This window comes from Sinocyclocheilus grahami, unplaced genomic scaffold (genome assembly GCF_001515645.1).
Source record: "Sinocyclocheilus grahami isolate Dianchi unplaced genomic scaffold, SAMN03320097.WGS_v1.1 scaffold347.1, whole genome shotgun sequence".
Classification (NCBI taxonomy): Eukaryota; Metazoa; Chordata; class Actinopteri; order Cypriniformes; family Cyprinidae; genus Sinocyclocheilus; species Sinocyclocheilus grahami.
In genome coordinates this window covers 808891-826607 of record NW_015505526.1, presented here as the reverse complement: position 1 = coordinate 826607, position 17717 = coordinate 808891, and the positions used below count along the sequence as shown (strand labels likewise).

Below are 17717 nucleotides of genomic sequence, written 5' to 3'. Positions count from 1 at the left end.
AAGCCTTAGCCTGCCTCCACCAGGTGGTCATCTCTGTGTCCTACAAAAATAGAAGCACTCATTACTGTCACACATCCTTTTTACAGGAAAGAATGGAAACATACTGAAACTCTATCTGTGTGTATACAGTGTATGCACTCTAAAGTTACTGTACAGAGCAGTCTTGATGTAAGTACACCTACCTGTTTTCCTCCCTGAAGGTTCTGATGATGGAGGCGACGGTGAAGTGACTCAAATTTGGCTGTACTCGTTGCCCAGCCTCCCTCATAGTCATACCATGGACAAGGACATGGTCAACTAAAGTGGCTCAAATTTCATCTGAGACTGCTTGTCTCCTTGCCCTTCTTCTCTCTCCTCCTCCTTCACCACGTCCTCCTCCCCCTCCTCCTCCCCCCCTCCTCCTGCTTGTAGTCATTGAAAATTGCTTGAATTTCTCTCTCAAAAGGCTGTACAAACCCTGAAATGAATAATGTAATAACATTCAACTATTTCTGCCACAACACCATGGTTACAGTTAGCGTTACTGCTTCTGGTTTTCTATGTCAGCGCTGTTTGATCTGTTTATAACAGAGAATTCTGTGCAGAATTTGAATGCTTCTCAGTAAATCTCGCGGCAACCTTTATTCATTCTGCTGTGAATTCAAACACTTCTCACTGGATTTTGCAGTGCTGTGCAGTAACCGTGTCACGAAATAAACTTTGGTTCCCGAGTAAAGCTGTTCTAAGCTCGGACTAGTTTGTTTGCGTGGCGGTCCGAGCTGCGCACCTCAAACGAGTAGTGGGATTTTTTTACGCTTTTGTTTCGTTTGCCGTTTGATGTTTCTCATATGTGACAGAAATTGCAGTTTGAGTGATTACATGAGTCATGAGATGTTCATTCACGTTTATTTCATGATAAAACTAGTAGTAAAGAGGAAGGGATGATTGCACTCGCTCGCACATCAAAGAGTTCTAAAATGGCATTTATTGTTTGAATTTCCAGAAAAAATTGACAATTTGAAAGATGAAACTTTGTTTTTTTTATCAAAAGTAACAATATATTATGAATACGTGTACCGTTACACACATGATTTAATCATTGGGAAGATGAGCTGATAAGAGGGAGTTTTAGATTTGATTTTACTTGCGCTGGTTTATTTTTGTTTTTATCTGTTTGTTTTGGGGTAAAAATGGTCTCATTGGTGTCTGATTTGTATCTATAAATATTAGGGAATTCATCAGGCTGGTCAACTAGACTTTTTTTTTGTTATCAGGTTTGCATTACAATCAAAGATGCTGCCATTGCTAAACAGTTTTTATGAGTGATCTGTCTGTTTTGTGAGATCTTTCATTGTGCAATAAAAGCTTCTAGTTATTTAGCTTATGTGTTTAGCTACCCTATTAAAGGGCTTTACTTGGCATCCATTTGGATTAACACAGTTGTAAAATAAGCTAATAAACTCAATGTGATGCATATTCATCAGTCATACTATTCATAAAACAGGCAAGATTTCTGCACGAACATGACATAGTTCATCATAAACCATTTGAATCTATTTTATTCAAATACTCATGTTTTCAAAATGCATTTATTCAAATTTCTTGAAATCAGCATAAACATTATGCTGTGAAAACATTAAAATATATTCAGTTAAAAAGTATGAATATTGTTAAAGAAAGAAGCAGAGAAATAAGCAATATTCAATTAGTTAAAATGTATGAGATTGAAATCAAATTGATTTATTAATGATAAATATATTGTTTGTGTATAGAAGGTTGAGGTTGTGTGTGTGTGTGTGTGTGTGTGTGTGTGTGTGTGTGTGTTTTAATCCAAATGGATGGAAATTTTATATGCATTTTAAATATATAAATATTAAATTACTTATCTATTATTTATTTATTTTTTGAGTGCATATATTGCTAAGAAACTTACCAAGTGCTGTTCAGTGATTATTATAATCACAGTTCTTGCTCTTCATTCCCATCTCTTTATCTTTCTTCGCTCCCAGGGTGTGGCGGGAGGCCAGAGACCGAATTGTGGGATTCCCAGGAAGGTTCCATGCCTGGGATGTAAATCACCAATCTTGGCTCTACAATTCCAACTACTCCTGTGAGCTCTCCATGGTGCTGACGGTAGTTAAAATTTGAAATCAAATTGATTTATTAATGATAAATATATTGTTTGTGTATAGAAGGTTGAGGTTGTGTGTGTGTGTGTGTGTGTGTGTGTGTGTGTGTGTGTGTGTTTTAATCCAAATGGATGGAAATTTTATATGCATTTTAAATATATAAATATTAAATTACTTATCTATTATTTATTTATTTTTTGAGTGCATATATTGCTAAGAAACTTACCAAGTGCTGTTCAGTGATTATTATAATCACAGTTCTTGCTCTTCATTCCCATCTCTTTATCTTTCTTCGCTCCCAGGGTGTGGCGGGAGGCCAGAGACCGAATTGTGGGATTCCCAGGAAGGTTCCATGCCTGGGATGTAAATCACCAATCTTGGCTCTACAATTCCAACTACTCCTGTGAGCTCTCCATGGTGCTGACGGGTGCGGCCTTCTTCCACAAGGTGAAGCTTTGCCCGCTTTGACACTTCCAGAGCCTGATTATGGCAAAAATAGACACCAGGCTTATGTAGTTTTACCCAGATAACACCAGGATATGGTTTAGTTAGTTGAAAGCCAATGCTGATACTAAGTACATTGTTGTTCAGCCGAATACAAGACGCAGTGCTTCATTTTCCAGATGGATAAGTTTTATGAGCATTGCTGTGCAATATCATGGTACATTTGAGATGCTTTTGCTCTCTTGTGTTAATTTTTTATTAAAATCCATCATTTCTGCCTCTCCTCAGTATTACGCGTACCTCTATTCGTACGTCATGCCTCAAGCCATACGTGACATGGTGGACGAGTACATCAACTGTGAGGATATCGCCATGAACTTCCTCGTGTCGCATATAACTCGCAAACCCCCCATCAAGGTCAGTGGGCTGTTACTTGAAGCATGTGTTATTTCAAGTCTTTTGGGGCTTTTGTCACTTGTGATTTCAGGTTCTTGCTCAGTCATGTCATTTTGGATAAAGTGACAACTGAATAATGTTAATCGGACTATTCATTCTGTTGGTCAGTTGGTTTCTGTTTCTATCGCTCTGGGTAGCCCTGCCCACAGAGGAATCTCATTGGCTCAGATCTTTTCTCCACCTTACTGTGTTTTGAACATTGAATATGGCCTTATTAGCTTTTATTTTGCCATTGTGCAGAACTTTCGCTTCCAGTCAGGACAACAAAAAAAGCAGTTTATTTTAAACTTGGTTACAGCACAGTGTTACATTTTAATTATCTGGCTCAAATTTAAATATGTTGCCAATTGATAAGGCAAGGCAAGTTTATTTATATAGCGCATTTCATACACAATGGTAATTCAAAGTGCTTTACATAAAAAATATATGATAAATTTCTCTTGTTATCAAGAACATAACATACCCTGATCATATTTCACTCCCAAATCAAAACCAATATAAATAAAATGTAATATAAAATAGAATATAAAGATATATATAATGTAATATAATATAAATAATATAAGAAAATTAAGTTTATTTTCAACAGCATTAGGATGTTTTGAGGCATTCAATTTCATCCTTAATTTTTAATATTTAAATCTAAAATTAGTATATATTATTAACATTTTTATATTTTACAGTAATATTTTGCTGCCCAAATTGCTGTAACACAACTATTGGAATCTAATAAAAAAAATCATCACTGAGAATGGCAGACAAAAAAAATTTAATTGTAGGGAAAAGTTCTGGAATTGTCTTTTAGAATGTCTAAATAAATTTCAATAAACAATCAAACAAACACTTTTTTTTTTCTTTATGCCAAAATGTATTTCTTTCTTTTTAGTTTTATTTGGGGTTGAAATATGACCTGGACATTCTCCTATTATCATTTTGCAACCACAATTTTGTGGTTATTGTGTACTATAAAAGAAATTAAATGTCTAGGAAGTGTCCAGAGAACACTCTTCTTCCAGTTGTACTTATGTATGTTACAATAAATTGATTCCGGTGGGATTATTAAGTAGGATTTCAGTAAGCTTTAAAAAGCCTTTGATGTTCTGAAGTCCATTGACTGAAGCATCGGGACGGCCATGAATTAACGGTGTAATGAAATTTGATGGATTTTCCTCTGGCATTATTACACACACACACACCCTTCTCTCTCCGTCTGATGCCGTCCCGGCGGATTAAACAAATCAATTACATTTGTTTTGTTGTCACGAAGAGGCCGACCAGATTGCAATGTGAGAACAGACTACACAAATGAAAAAGATGATATTGTGTTATGAAGTTAATAAGTCTGTCATCTTTAGATGGAGGGATTGATTTATAGGAATAATTCAGTCAGAATTGAAAGTCAGTTACTCAACCTCATGTTGTTTTAAACCTGTATTGCTATCTGAAGGAAGCTTTTAAAAAAAGCACCATAAAAGTCATTCATACAAACCTATGCCCTACATTCCCAGACTTCTCAAGTGTGAGGAACTGACTGAAATTGAAGTCATAAATCTAATTTTTCATGACGTTCCTCCTCTCAGGTGACGTCACGTTGGACCTTCCGCTGTCCCGGCTGTCCGCAGGCTCTTTCGCACGACGATTCGCACTTCCACGAGCGTCACAAGTGTATCAACTTCTTCGTAAAAGTCTACGGATACATGCCACTGTTATACACACAGTTCAGAGTGGACTCGGTACTCTTCAAGACGCGGTTGCCCCACGACAAGACGAAGTGTTTTAAATTCATTTAGCGGATCGGGGAACTGAAAAGCACAGACGGAAGCGCGGATGCGGGACGGTCTCTCTCTGGGAACGTGAAGGGAATTAAAGCTTCTTGTAAATATCAGAGAATTTTACTTTGAACTTGTCTTCCTTGAAGTCAAGGGAGAACAATTAGAGAACGAGCGATTACCGTCAGGCGTTTTTATCGTTGTGCGTGATTCATCAGCAACCACTACAGGCTTTATTTGCACCTCTTTTCACGGGACGTCTGGGACAGGGACGCGTCAATGGACGTCAAATTGCATTCTGATCATGTTACACTGACAGAACATTCTGATTTATGGACTGACAGAGGCTGTTTTTGATGACATATCTGAGAATTACGGAAGAGTCAAAGTGTCTAAATGATTCATGTTATTTTTACTTTGCATATACTCATTTGAAACGCACTGATGGTCATGTTGTTTTGTTTTGTTTTTAACTCGTGTGTGCTTTTGTGCCAGTGTGAATGGCTGTGTGTGTGTGTGTGTGTGTTGTTCTGTAGGTTGATGCTGACTAAGCATCATTAACTCCCGTCAAATATTTGTTGATCATCAGTAAGAATAGCACAAGATAACTGCATAGGAATAGCACCAAATCAAGCTGTTACACGTTCTCATGTCCATCACAATCATACAAGTGTAACCTGTTCAGTACACTTGTGGAATAACAGATCCATCCTAACGGCTTTTGCTGGATAATCACGACATGTGTTGTGTGTCATTTTAATGAGGTTGAATGATTTCAGAAGTGAAAATCGCAAAGAAATATCCAGGTCATATTTAATCATATATGTTTTACATAAAGAAAAGCCTTTTTTTGTTCAGTGTGACAATTTTCATGAATTACTGCACCCGAATTCTCATTTTGTAATGCGAATTTTTAAATTTTATTCTAATGCAAAATATTGTTTTTCAATCAAATTAAATGTTTTAGGACTGTTAAGATGTGGTTAAGCACATTTCTATCAGTTCTCATTACTATAACCCAAAAAATCTCAGTAATGCGCATAATTTTTCTGTTTACATCACATTAAATTCAGTGCAACAAATATTACTATGACTTACTTAAATGTATACATTTTAAATATTTTATTTTTGCAAAATGGTGATGACAATGAGTTTATTTGATTGTTTGGGAGATTTTTAGAGAAAATGTGCTTTATTGTCATGAAAATGTCCAAATCTGGTCCTAAAATAATTTGTCTTCTTTTTTCTTCATGTATAATATTATTTCTTCGTTTTGGTTTTGTGGTGAAATGTGACCTGGACATGTTCTTGACAGTTTCATGTGTGAATGTGTGTCATCTATGAAACATGTGACTACAAATGGCAAGCATGGTTTCCGGTTGTGAGGAAGGATAACAGTAACGGGAAGCGCAGTAGTTCCTCTTTGCTCTGTAAACGGTACATGTCTCTTTTCTGTGCCAGGATGTTACCTGGGGCTCCTTCTGCTGAGCTGATTTCACACTTCAGTTGACAAATCTGAGATGCCTTTGAGAACGCTGAGCTTGACTGTTTCTGTCTGTTGGTTAATTCATGATGGCTGTCCTGACATGTTTACATTTACATTTATTCATTTAGCAGACGCTTTTATCCAAAGCAACTTCCAATTGGGGAATACATCAAGCGATTCATCTTAAAAAGGCAAATAGACGCAGGAAGTGCTTGTCATACCAAGTTTCAAGCATTGTTCAAATAAGTACAAGCTCGACAGAGAAAGATGAAAGAAAATATATTTTTTTTTTTTAAGGTAGAAGTCAGATAGTGACGAAAAAGGTGAGTCTTTCAGCTGTCGCTTGAAAAATGTCAGGGAATCAGCATTCTGGATAGGGGTGGGAAGATCATTCCACCAGCCAGGAACGGTGAATGAGAATGTTCTGGAAAGTGATTTTGAGCCTCTCTGTGATGGTACCACGAGGCGTCGATCACTAGCGGATCTCAGACTTCTGGAGGGGATGTAGATTCGTAGTAGTGAGTGGAAGTAGGCGGGTGCTGGGCCTGTGGCTGTTCTATATGCAAGCATCAATGTCTTGAACTTGATGAGAGCCGTAACCGGCAGCCAGTGCAGGGAGATAAAGAGAGGTGTAACATGGGCTCTTTTGGGCTCGTTGAAGACCAGTCGTGCCGCTGCATTCTGAATCATTTGTAGAGGTTTGATTGTGCTTCATGGAAGTCCAGCCAGAAGAGCATTGCAGTAGTCCAACCTAGAAATGACAAGGGCCTGGACAAGAAGTTTTGCAGCATGCTCCATTAGGAAGGGCCTGATCTTTCTGATGTTGTCCAATGCAAACATGCAAGATCTAGCAGTTTTTGCAATGTGGTCTTTGAAAGTCAGCTGGTCATTAAAGATTACACCAAGATTTCTAACCGAACTTGATGGGGTAATTGTTGATAAACCTAACTAGATGGTGAAGTCATGCTGTAGAGCTGGAATGGCAGGGAAGACAAGCTCAGTCTTTGCCAGGTTGAGCTGTATGTGATGTTCTTTCATCCATGCCGAGATGTCCGCCAGGCAGCCTGAGATTCGTGCAGCTACCGTTGGAGATAGAGCTGTGTGTCATCAGCATAGCAATGGTAGGAGAAGCCATGTGCCTTGTATGATGAGTCCCAGTGATGTAGTGTATATGGAGAAGAGGAGGGGTCCAAGAACTGATCCCTGAGGAACCCCAGTGACCAGTTAATGTGCTTTGGATACCTCCCCTCCCCAGGCCACCCTGAAAGACCTACCAATGAGATAGGATTCAAACCAGCGAAGAGGAATCCCTGTGATGCCCAGTGATGAGAGGGCGGACAGGAGGATCTGATGATTCACCGTGTCAAAAGCAGCAGATAGATACAGCAAAAAATAAATAAAACTCATGTTTGACAGGTACATTTCGGAAAATGGCTCTGCAATTGTAAATTAGTTTTATTTTTTTTAAACGCAAAAATGTGGCTCTGTTCCCCTTAGAATAGGAATATGAATGATTACATGTTTTTTTTGGTAACATGCCCATGTTTTGTATTGTGTATAAATCTATTGAACAGGCTTTCATGTTTTATTATTTTTGAATTATGGTGAAGGCCTTTGGGATTGGACAAGAACTGATAATATAAACTATTGGTAGTAAAGTGTTGAATGCCTGCAAACGTTATAACTGACAACTTCTTCAACCACACTAATAAACCAGCCAGTGTCATCATCTCTTTCTTTATGGTGAAGATCTCAATCAGCTGGTTTGAACTGAATGATTCACAGAATGAGTTGTGTCAATGCTTCATCATGAAATTTTGCAATAGGTTTTGTGTTCGTTCATTGAGGAATAGGATCAAGAAATTGCAAACAGGATTAAGACTAACAAATCTGACAGTAAAATTGTTAATATTTAACTAATACGGCAAAAATGTGGCTCTGTTCCCCTTAGAATAGGAATATGAATGATTCCATGTTTTTTTTGGTAACATGCCCATGTTTTGTATTGTGTATAAATCTATTGAACAGGCTTTCATGTTTTATTATTTTTGAATTATGGTGAAGGCCTTTGGGATTGGACAAGAACTGACAATATAAACTATTGGTAGTAAAGTGTTGAATGCCTGCAAACGTTATAACTGACAACTTCTTCAACCACACTAATAAACCAGCCAGTGTCATCATCTCTTTCTTTATGGTGAAGATCTCAATCAGCTGGTTTGAACTGAATGATTCACAGAATGAGTTGTGTCAATGCTTCATCATGAAATTTTGCAATAGGTTTTGTGTTCGTTCATTGAGGAATAGGATCAAGAAATTGCAAACAGGATTAAGACTAACAAATCTGACAGTAAAATTGTTAATATTTAACTAATACTGAAACAAATAAAAAAAAAGAAAAAAATATATTTTCATTACTTGAAATAAAATGTTAACTGAAATAAAATAAATTTCAGCTTTTTTCCAGCAACCTTTTTTTTCAATTTGAATTTAATTTAACTTGATGTAATAAAATAAACTTTAAACTGAAATAAAAACAAATATACATATATATATATATATACACACACACACAAACACACATCAAGTGTGTGTATATTTATGTATGTATAAACATAACATAAACATAAAAATGACACAGAATTACTGTAATTAAAATGAAGACAAAATATAACAAAGGGACTAAGGATAAAAATAGCCTTTGGCTAATTCTGTTACATTTACAGAAATGTTTTATTAATGTACAATGTCCCTGTTAACTAAACAATTAAAATAACTATAATAGAATCTCAATTATACTAAGAAAAAACTGGTTCTCTGCATCTGTGGTTTATATTAATTTATCTTTAAATATGATTACATTATATTTTAAGTATTTGTAATCATTATTATTATTATTATTTAGTATTTTTATATTGATTTGATATTTTAGATCAGATGTAATGTCGGACAGTACTTCTATTCATCCAGAAAGTTGGCAAGAGGGTCTAAATCCATAAATTATGGTACTCGACAGTCAAAATAAATGAGGTGTTGTGGAAATACAGTATTCCTTAGTTGAAACAGTAGACCATTTGCTTGATTTTTGTTTCTTTTTAAGCAAACTTGCATGAGAAGAAGAGTTAAAAAATGTGCTATTACAAATGACATCTGCACAGCTCCAATTCACCTGCCCTCACCAATAACAACATCCAGCTGATTTCATCATTTGTTTGGTGTAAAATGAACCCTTTTCTCTGTAATCACACATTACAGTAATTTAGGGGATTCATTTGTGAAATAAATGGTTCGTTCCTGATTCACACAGCTGTACCTTCATAACATTCTTCACTAGCACTGGCTGTGTTTTGACTGTTCCGGTCTGTGGGCTTCAGGGGCCGTGAGCGCAGCTGCTTCGATGGGCTCCGGGTTCAGGCGGGGTCTGCAGTTCAGGAAACACTGCAGTCTGTAATCAAAGCCCAGACACGCATCTGACCGTCTGACATCAGCTGAGCGGCTCTCTCTCAGAAGCAGCCCAACATGAAATTAGACCCTCCCTGTGAGGAAACATCTCGAGCGGCAACCTCAGAAACCTTCCCAGCAGCCAATGGAAACACCTCGCTAGTACAGTTATACACTTCTGTAGTAGGCATATTTCTTACCATAAAATCACTAATAATTCATCCCACACAAGCACTGACTGGAGAATACTTCTACTAATGACCGGAATAACTAGAGGATTTGTGTCCAGACGTGGGCTTTCCCAGCGCTCCTAATAGTAACACATGCAGCTGGATGTTGTGTTAGGTGTGTGTTTACAGCACACATGATATCAGTGCAGAGAGAGAGCAGCGTTTCAGGGCTTCAGGCCAAACTCCTCTCAAACCACCGAGTGCTGGGCTGGATTACATTATGAATGTAAAAGACTAGGTTGAGGTTCATATTCATCGTCTTGAACCAGGGCTGTCCAAACTCGGTCCTGGAGGGCCGGTGTCCTGCAGAGTTTAGTTCCAACCCTAATTAAACACACCTGAAGCAGCTAATCAAGCTCTTACTAGGCATAGAAACTTGGAGCTAAACTCTGCAGGACACCGGCCTTCCAGGACCGAGTTTGGACAGCCCTGTCTTCAACTTTTGACTGTGGCCCCAAAATGTATTCGGACACTGAAGTCACTTATAAATATCTGAATGTTGTTACATTAAAGAGGACTTTTCTCTTCACTGACGTCACTTTCCTTTGTCATATTTGATGTCTCTGTCTTTAAATCATCTGATGTTTCGTTGATTTTTATTGGAGTTATGAAGTCGTTTCTCAAATCACTCCACAGTGATATTTTAGAAATATTTGTATACCGTCATAGTATTTATTAATATTATGGATTAGCTTTTATTTTGAGTTTTCATTTCAAATTTGTTTTAAATTGTTGATGTGCTTTTTATTAGATTTTTTAATATATATTTCATGTGTTTGAAACAAAATTAAATGTTTTCGTTTGATTCACTTTAGTATTTCAAATTAAATTTGCTTTATTTCAGTTAGTAAAACCCTGTGTGTGGCCGTTATCTTTTATTCTGTAGTTGCAAAGGCATCTGTGAACAGCTGATTTAATTCACAGAAAATCCCACAAGTTCTAGAAATGAAAGCATTTTGAAATCTGCTTTTATAAACTCAGCTCTGACTAATACAGCAAAAAGCAGAATTTCGGAAGTTGTCAGTCATGATTTTGACATGACATTAGCACATATGCAAGTAGAGTAGGAACGCGTTGCATCTCATAACTTAATGCAAGTTGGAATATGATGATTTTGATTTCAGGATGACTTTTCAATTGAGAGAAAAGCAAATACAGAAAGAAAGTTCTATTCCAAAAGCTTTCCGACGTTATTTTACAATGATATAAAACACCAATAAAGGTCTCCATCCAAATGTCAACTAAACAGTAACACCTTATGAACATGTGTCTAAAGCAGTTCATCAGCCACACAGTAGTTCTGGATCCTGGTTTCCGGCTCTGGATGCGCAGATGCAGTTTTATTACAGCTGGGGTCAGAGGTCACAGTTTCTGCAGGAAGCGCAGCACCAGGTCTCGGAGCGCCGTCCGCAGCGGCTCGTTGTGGTCACAGATGATGTGTGTGGCGTCTTCCTCCAGCTGAATGAGCACGTCTTCCGTCTGCAGGTGAAGAATGTGACCGTCTGCCGTCTCCTCCACCTTCACCTCCGTGATGCCGTTCTGCAAGCAGAGAGATTCAACAGTTCTTCTGTAAATATCATGCATTTCAAACATTTAGTGTTGCGTAATACAGGGTTTCCACGCTTCTTGAAAGTGCCTGAATTTCAGACATATGGATTCAAGGCCTGGAAAGTACTTGAAAACAAACATAGGTCCTTGAAAGTGCTTGAATTAAATTTAAATTTTTTTGGTTTATGGCGCTATTTAAAAAAATGGTCCTATATGTTCTGTCAAAGACAGCACTAATGATTGTGGTGGAGATGGGGGAGCACGGAAAAAAACAAACTTGTGCGTGTTGATGCGCAGACAGTTTTCTTAAGCCCGCTCCCGCTGAATTTCTGACCATTACCTCCCGCTCCCGCAACGTGTGTGTCACGCTCCCGCAAACATTCTTATTGTCTTATTGTATATATTTCATCAACGAAAATGGTTCCAAATATAGTAACAGCTGAGCCGCTGTGCATCTCTAAAAGCAAACACAGCCGAGTTTCATTCATGAATAAAAGTGCATTTTGAACGAATCTAGTGAGTCAGTGATTTATGATTACCCATACATAAAGATATAATTCCTGAATGAATCAGCTGTTCGAACGAATCAATTGAATGAATGATTCAGTGATAAAATCAGTGACTTACCGCCACCTGCTGGTGGATTTAGTAAAATTTTGGTTTATGGCGCTATTTAAAAAATTGTCCTATATGTTCTGTCAAAGACGGCACTAATGATTGGGGTGGAGATGGGGGAGCGCGGAAAAAAAACAAACTTGTGCGTGTTGATGCGCAGACAGTTTTCTTAAGCCCGCTCCCGCTGAATTTCTGACCATTACCTCCCGCTCCCGCAACGTGTGTGTCACGCTCCCGCAAACATTCTTATTGTCTTATTGTATATATTTCATCAACGAAAATGGTTCCAAATATAGTAACAGCTGAGCCGCTGTGCATCTCTAAAAGCAAACACAGCCGAGTTTCATTCATGAATAAAAGTGCATTTTGAACGAATCTAGTGAGTCAGTGATTTATGATTACCCATACATAAAGATATAATTCCTGAATGAATCAGCTGTTCGAACGAATCAATTGAATGAATGATTCAGTGATAAAATCAGTGACTTACCGCCACCTGCTGGTGGATTTAGTAAAATTTTTAGCCCATAAATTCAGTTATTTAAATCATTTAATATTTCTGTATTCAAAATTTTATATTTTACAGGAGCATTCTTACATTCATACTACATCACTTGTAGATGTAACTACACGTCGAGTGAAGTTAACCTGTGGCAAATTCAATCTAATGGGTATGGTTTGGAAAAGCACACGTCTTAATAAAAGGTTGAGCAACTGAAAACGCATATCAGAGCAAAACCAAGCTCTGAGGTCAAAAGAACTGCATGTAGAGCTCAGAAACAGGATTGCGTCAAGCCACAGATCTGTGTGAGCAATTATGAAATAAATGGCACTATATATATATATATATATATATATAATTATATAATTAGGGATGCTCCGATCAGGATTTTTGCAGCCGATACTGAGTACCGATTTCTTGTCATGGTGATTGGCCGATACCGATTCTGATACTTCAAGCTTTATATAGACGTTTCATCGGGCGCACGTGCCTGGCCCGAAGTTAACTTCTGGTCTGTGTTTGTTTATCAGTCTGGCTATGGCGCCGGCTACAAACACAGTTAAAGTTAAGGTGATGAGTAGACTGAAGTTGGGCTCAGGTGGTTCTGCTGTGGGATGTGTTTCCCATACACTGCATGTAGAGCTCAGAAACAGGATTGCGTCAAGCCACAGATCTGTGTGAGCAACTGATGGAGAAGGGCTTTGGTTTGAGTGGTGACCAAGAGCCTGATGGTCACTCTAGTTGAGCTCCATGATCATATGTGGAGTTAGGAGAAACCTACAGAAGGACAAACATCACTGCAACACTTTATTTGTGGCGCTCGCCACAATATCAAAACTGACAGATTTTCCAAAAGGCTTGGTTGAATAAACAGGAGCACGTACTGCACGTTTAAAAAACAAAACAAAGTGTGGGTGTTTTTATATCACTGTATTTCTGAAGGAAGACTATCTTTAGAAAGTCATTTTCATTTAATCTTGCATACAGCAGGGACCGAGGGACTCTTCAGAGTAGAAGGAAAGCTTAATGCACCAAAATATTGAGATAGCCTTAATGAAAACCCAGTGCAGAGCATCCAGAACCTCAAACTGGGCTGAAGGTTCACCTTCCAACAGGACAATGACCCTAAACACACAGCAAGAGTGGCTTCTATTCAACTGTGTGAATGGCCTTGAGTGGCCCAGCCAGAGCCTGGGATTGAACCCAATCAAATATTTCTGGAATCAGCACTGCTTTGTGTACAGCCGTTAATGGGGAAACCTGTTTCTCCCGCTTTAAAGCACCTCCTGCTGGCAGAGAATGAATTTGCATTTTCATTAAGTCCGTCTTATTTTTAAACTTATTTTGCGAGTTAAGGGTATGAATACTTATGCAATGCACTTATTTCAGATTTTTTTTATTTTTAAGAAATTTACGAATTTGTGACAGTTCTGTTTATTAATTTAATAAAAATGACAGTAAAGACATTTATAATGTAAAAAAAATATATTTCAAATAAATGCTGTTCTTCTAAACTTTCCATTCATCAAGGAATGCTGTCGCTGTATAATGGTTTCCACACTTCATTAAGCAGTACAACCATTTTCAACTCTGATAATAATCAGAAATGATTCTTGTGCAGACAATCAGGATATTAGAATGATCTTATTTTTAAACTTATTTTGCTTTTCCTATATCCACGGGCACTGCGGATAATCTGCGGGTCGGGTAATAAAAAATGCATTCTGATTATTTGCGGGTGGGCCGCGGGTGGATAAAATAAATCATAAATGTTGCAAATATTAGCTACATTTTTTTTAAATACATTTTATCATGAGGCAGGTAATTTCGTGTGTGTGTTTGTTCGCCTGATCGGGAAGTTGCAGTGACAGAAACGGTGACATTCCAGATAAAGTTTGAAAGGAGTAAAGCCTGTGCTAATGCTATGGAGTAGGCTAATATGGCCAAAGAAGATATTTCGTTTTATAAATGAATGTTAATTTAAAAGCACCCCACGATCAGCGTATTATGTTACCGTTATCGAGTCATAAAATGTGATTATCGGCCGATACCGATCTCCGGCCGATCGATCGGAGCATCCCTATATATAATATATAAAAATAATACATTGACAAAAGCAAATTACCAAATAAAATGACTAAAACCTAAACTACAATTAAAATAATACCTAAAAATATATTTAAAAAAATGTAAATACTAAAATAAAAAAGTGTATTATGCACTCATGTTGTTGCACAGTTTTTTTCTTTTTTTTAAATGTTGAAATAACAAGCTCACGTAATAAAATTGCTATTCATTTTGATGAATTAAACTAGTGAACCAAAAAGTTTTGGGAACTAACTTCATAAATGCACTAAAAGTCACTGATTGTTGTAGAATTGTCATATAAATGAAGTTCAATCTGAGAAAATAGTTCTGTAAATGATGATACTTGATCAAATGCATCAAAATACATCAACTTTCCTGCTAATAATTGGGCAGTATCTGCAGCACACCTGCATCATCAGTAGGGCTGTGTATCACCAGCAAAGTCACGATACGATACGTATCACGATACAGATGCCACGATATGATACGTATCACGATACATGACTGCACTGAATTTGACCTCAGCAGAATTTAGTAAAACAGCTGTTTATTAAACACTATAGTGCCATTTCTAACTATTGGCAGAGCAGGCAGTTGACCTCTGCATTATGAAGGGCCTCCATAACTGTACCACAGTACAATATAAGTAATGGCATATGTTTCATGTTTACATTGTGCACTCCCCACCAGGTACAATATTCTGATTGTTCGCATCTTGTTTTTAAGCCCATAAATAATAATGGACTTGTTCTAATAAATTTATATTGTAATGTACTCATTCTAATATGTTTAAAAATCATTTACATTGCTGGTAGGGTATCAATGCACAAATTAACACTCTCTCTACAATAAAAAAAAAAAATTAGAAGAGTTCTAAACTAACGCGCTGTCTTCCTAACTGTATCTAACGCACACACGCTCAAGGCTGATTTATACTCGACGCATCCGCAAGTTCGCTTTGAGTGCGCGCAACGTCGTTTCACGTGACGGTGTGCACAACATTTTTTTTAAGTTTCTGTGCAGCTCCGCTTCCGAAGATGCACGAGTTCAAAGCGACTCTAGCCGAACATGCACGTCTGTGCCAGCATTTGTGTGAAACAGAAGCAGTTTGATGTTAAGTTCAGTCACACACACAGATCACGCTGCGGCTGCACTCGGACATTCAGGAACAAACTTTTTAGTGCTGCCCCGCAATTTTATCAACTAAATAGCTTAATCGCTCAAGAGCTACATTATCTTTCTCAACAAGGAGCTGGTAACATCATTGTTTCTAAAGGAATTAAAGCCACAGCTTCACTGTTAATAGAGAAACGCGGCAAAACGGTGGTAATTCATACATACACAGCCTCTCTCTCTCTGTGTCGTAAATGAACAGTTGATGAATCACACTTTTCTGAGAATAGAATATTGAAGTGGAGATCGCTAAACTGCAAGCTAAGCAAGCTGTTTTCAGAAAGCAAGTGCGTTTATCCACGGTGGAGAGAGAGCTCGAGCACACGGTTGCCATGTTGACAAAGATAAGTAGCACGTTTAGCAGATATATCCGTATTGCGCAAGTGTAAAGCTCTGTTTTGGGGATTACGTCTCTTTATATCAGGCAACCCCATTGTGTTCCTCTGCGGCCAGATTATTAAGGGATGCTCTATTCATTCTTTTTTAGAAACCTCGCACTTTTCTACTCAATTTTAAATGTTGTAAAATTAAGCGTGGTCCACTGCTGCACACGTGCCACAGTATCGATACATCGTCGTATTGATATTTTGAACACAGCACTAATCATCAGCACTTCTCCAGAAAGCCAGCGACTTCATCAGCAGCTCACAAAGTCACCTTCAGCAGGATCACCTTCCTTTACAATCATTAGAGAAATTCATTTGGCTTCCAGATTAATTAGTGTCTAATCGATGTTCCCGACGCCTGCAGAAGCACTGCCAGAATCTGCCGTTTGGGCTCCAAAGCAAATGAGGAGTTTGCCGTTTCCCTGCATGCTAATGCTCGCTGGATTACTCTCACCTCATCCTGCTTTTCGTTTAGTTTGTGAACATTGTGTTTTCTGCCGCCGGCGGGACATTCTAGCTGCAGATCTCTGTGTCAGTGGGTCATGCGGGTTGAGTTACCTCTGTCAGGTGTGCGCTACACAGACCGCATTTCACTACAGACACTGCGAGTCATTCCTCAAACTCCTGTCCCGGCTTGACTTTAACCTACAGGCGCTTTGAGCCCTGTTTAACAGAGTGAGTGGATTGATTAGGGAGCAGACTGAGTGTGTGTTGTACCTTGTGAAGCATGGCCAGGAAAGGCTCCAGAGGAACCGCTCCACTCAGCAGAGGTTTGGGGTTCAGGACCTCCGGTGGCTCCTCCATCACCCTCTTCCTCTTCTTACTGGGCGGCACTGGAGCGGGCTTGGGCACCGGCTACAAAACACACACACACACACACATGAATAAGAGCTTAAAAGAATATTCAATCTTAGGCCTTAAAGGGCCATATTCCATACATTTAATTTTTTATTTTCTCTCAATTCCCCTTCGTATGTTAGTGATGAAGCTGCTGAATCGGCCTTGAGAGCAGTGAGCGAAAATACAGTGAAAAGCCTTGCTTTTTGTTTGGATTAAAACACTATGTTGATAAATTTGTATTTTATAAATTTCATTTAATTAAATTTGTATTTTTAACATTTTATTATAATTAATTTTTAAATTTTATTATAATTAAAAATGATACGAAATATAATTTAATATTTTATTATTTCATATTTTTGTTCTTGACAATGAACCTTTATTTTTTTTATCATGGTTGTGAAAAAAGCCAACTTTTTGTTTGGAATATTATGCTAATAAAATGGCATTTTAATTATTTTTGTTAATTACTTTATTATTATTTTTATATATTATTATATATAAAAGAATTGTGAAAAAGGTTGTGAAAAAAGCCTTGCTTTTTGTTTATTATGAAACTGTTTATTAACTAAAACTAATACAATAAAATTGTATAATAATTAATTATATTATTTTAATAATTGTGTGTGTG

At 37.6% G+C, this 17717-nt stretch overlaps 2 protein-coding genes across 3 annotated transcripts in view; one reads left to right on the top strand and one right to left on the bottom strand.

Annotated features, from left to right (window-relative positions):
• The window catches only part of LOC107548434 (exostosin-like 3), a 36528-nt gene extending 31080 nt beyond the window's left edge, over window positions 1–5448 (top strand). Inside the window, exons 4-7 of one of the 2 annotated variants that reach the window (XM_016229105.1) lie at window positions 1989–2103; window positions 2526–2555; window positions 2841–2969; window positions 4589–5448. In XM_016229105.1, coding sequence (XP_016084591.1) covers window positions 1989–2103; window positions 2526–2555; window positions 2841–2969; window positions 4589–4798 — 484 coding nt within the window. In that variant the 3' untranslated portion in view covers window positions 4799–5448. Of the gene's footprint in view, window positions 1–1988; window positions 2104–2410; window positions 2556–2840; window positions 2970–4588 lie in introns of both variants that reach the window. The other variant, XM_016229106.1, reaches the window with a different exon arrangement.
• Window positions 5449–10886: 5438 nt separating this feature from the next.
• Window positions 10887–17717, bottom strand: part of ints9 (integrator complex subunit 9) — a 16500-nt gene continuing 9669 nt past the window's right edge. The window contains exons 16-17 of the mRNA XM_016229104.1: window positions 16964–17101; window positions 10887–11473 (exon numbers count right to left, since the gene is read on the bottom strand). Of these exons, the coding sequence (XP_016084590.1) occupies window positions 11297–11473; window positions 16964–17101 (315 nt within the window). The 3' untranslated portion in view covers window positions 10887–11296. The remainder of the gene's footprint in view (window positions 11474–16963; window positions 17102–17717) is intronic.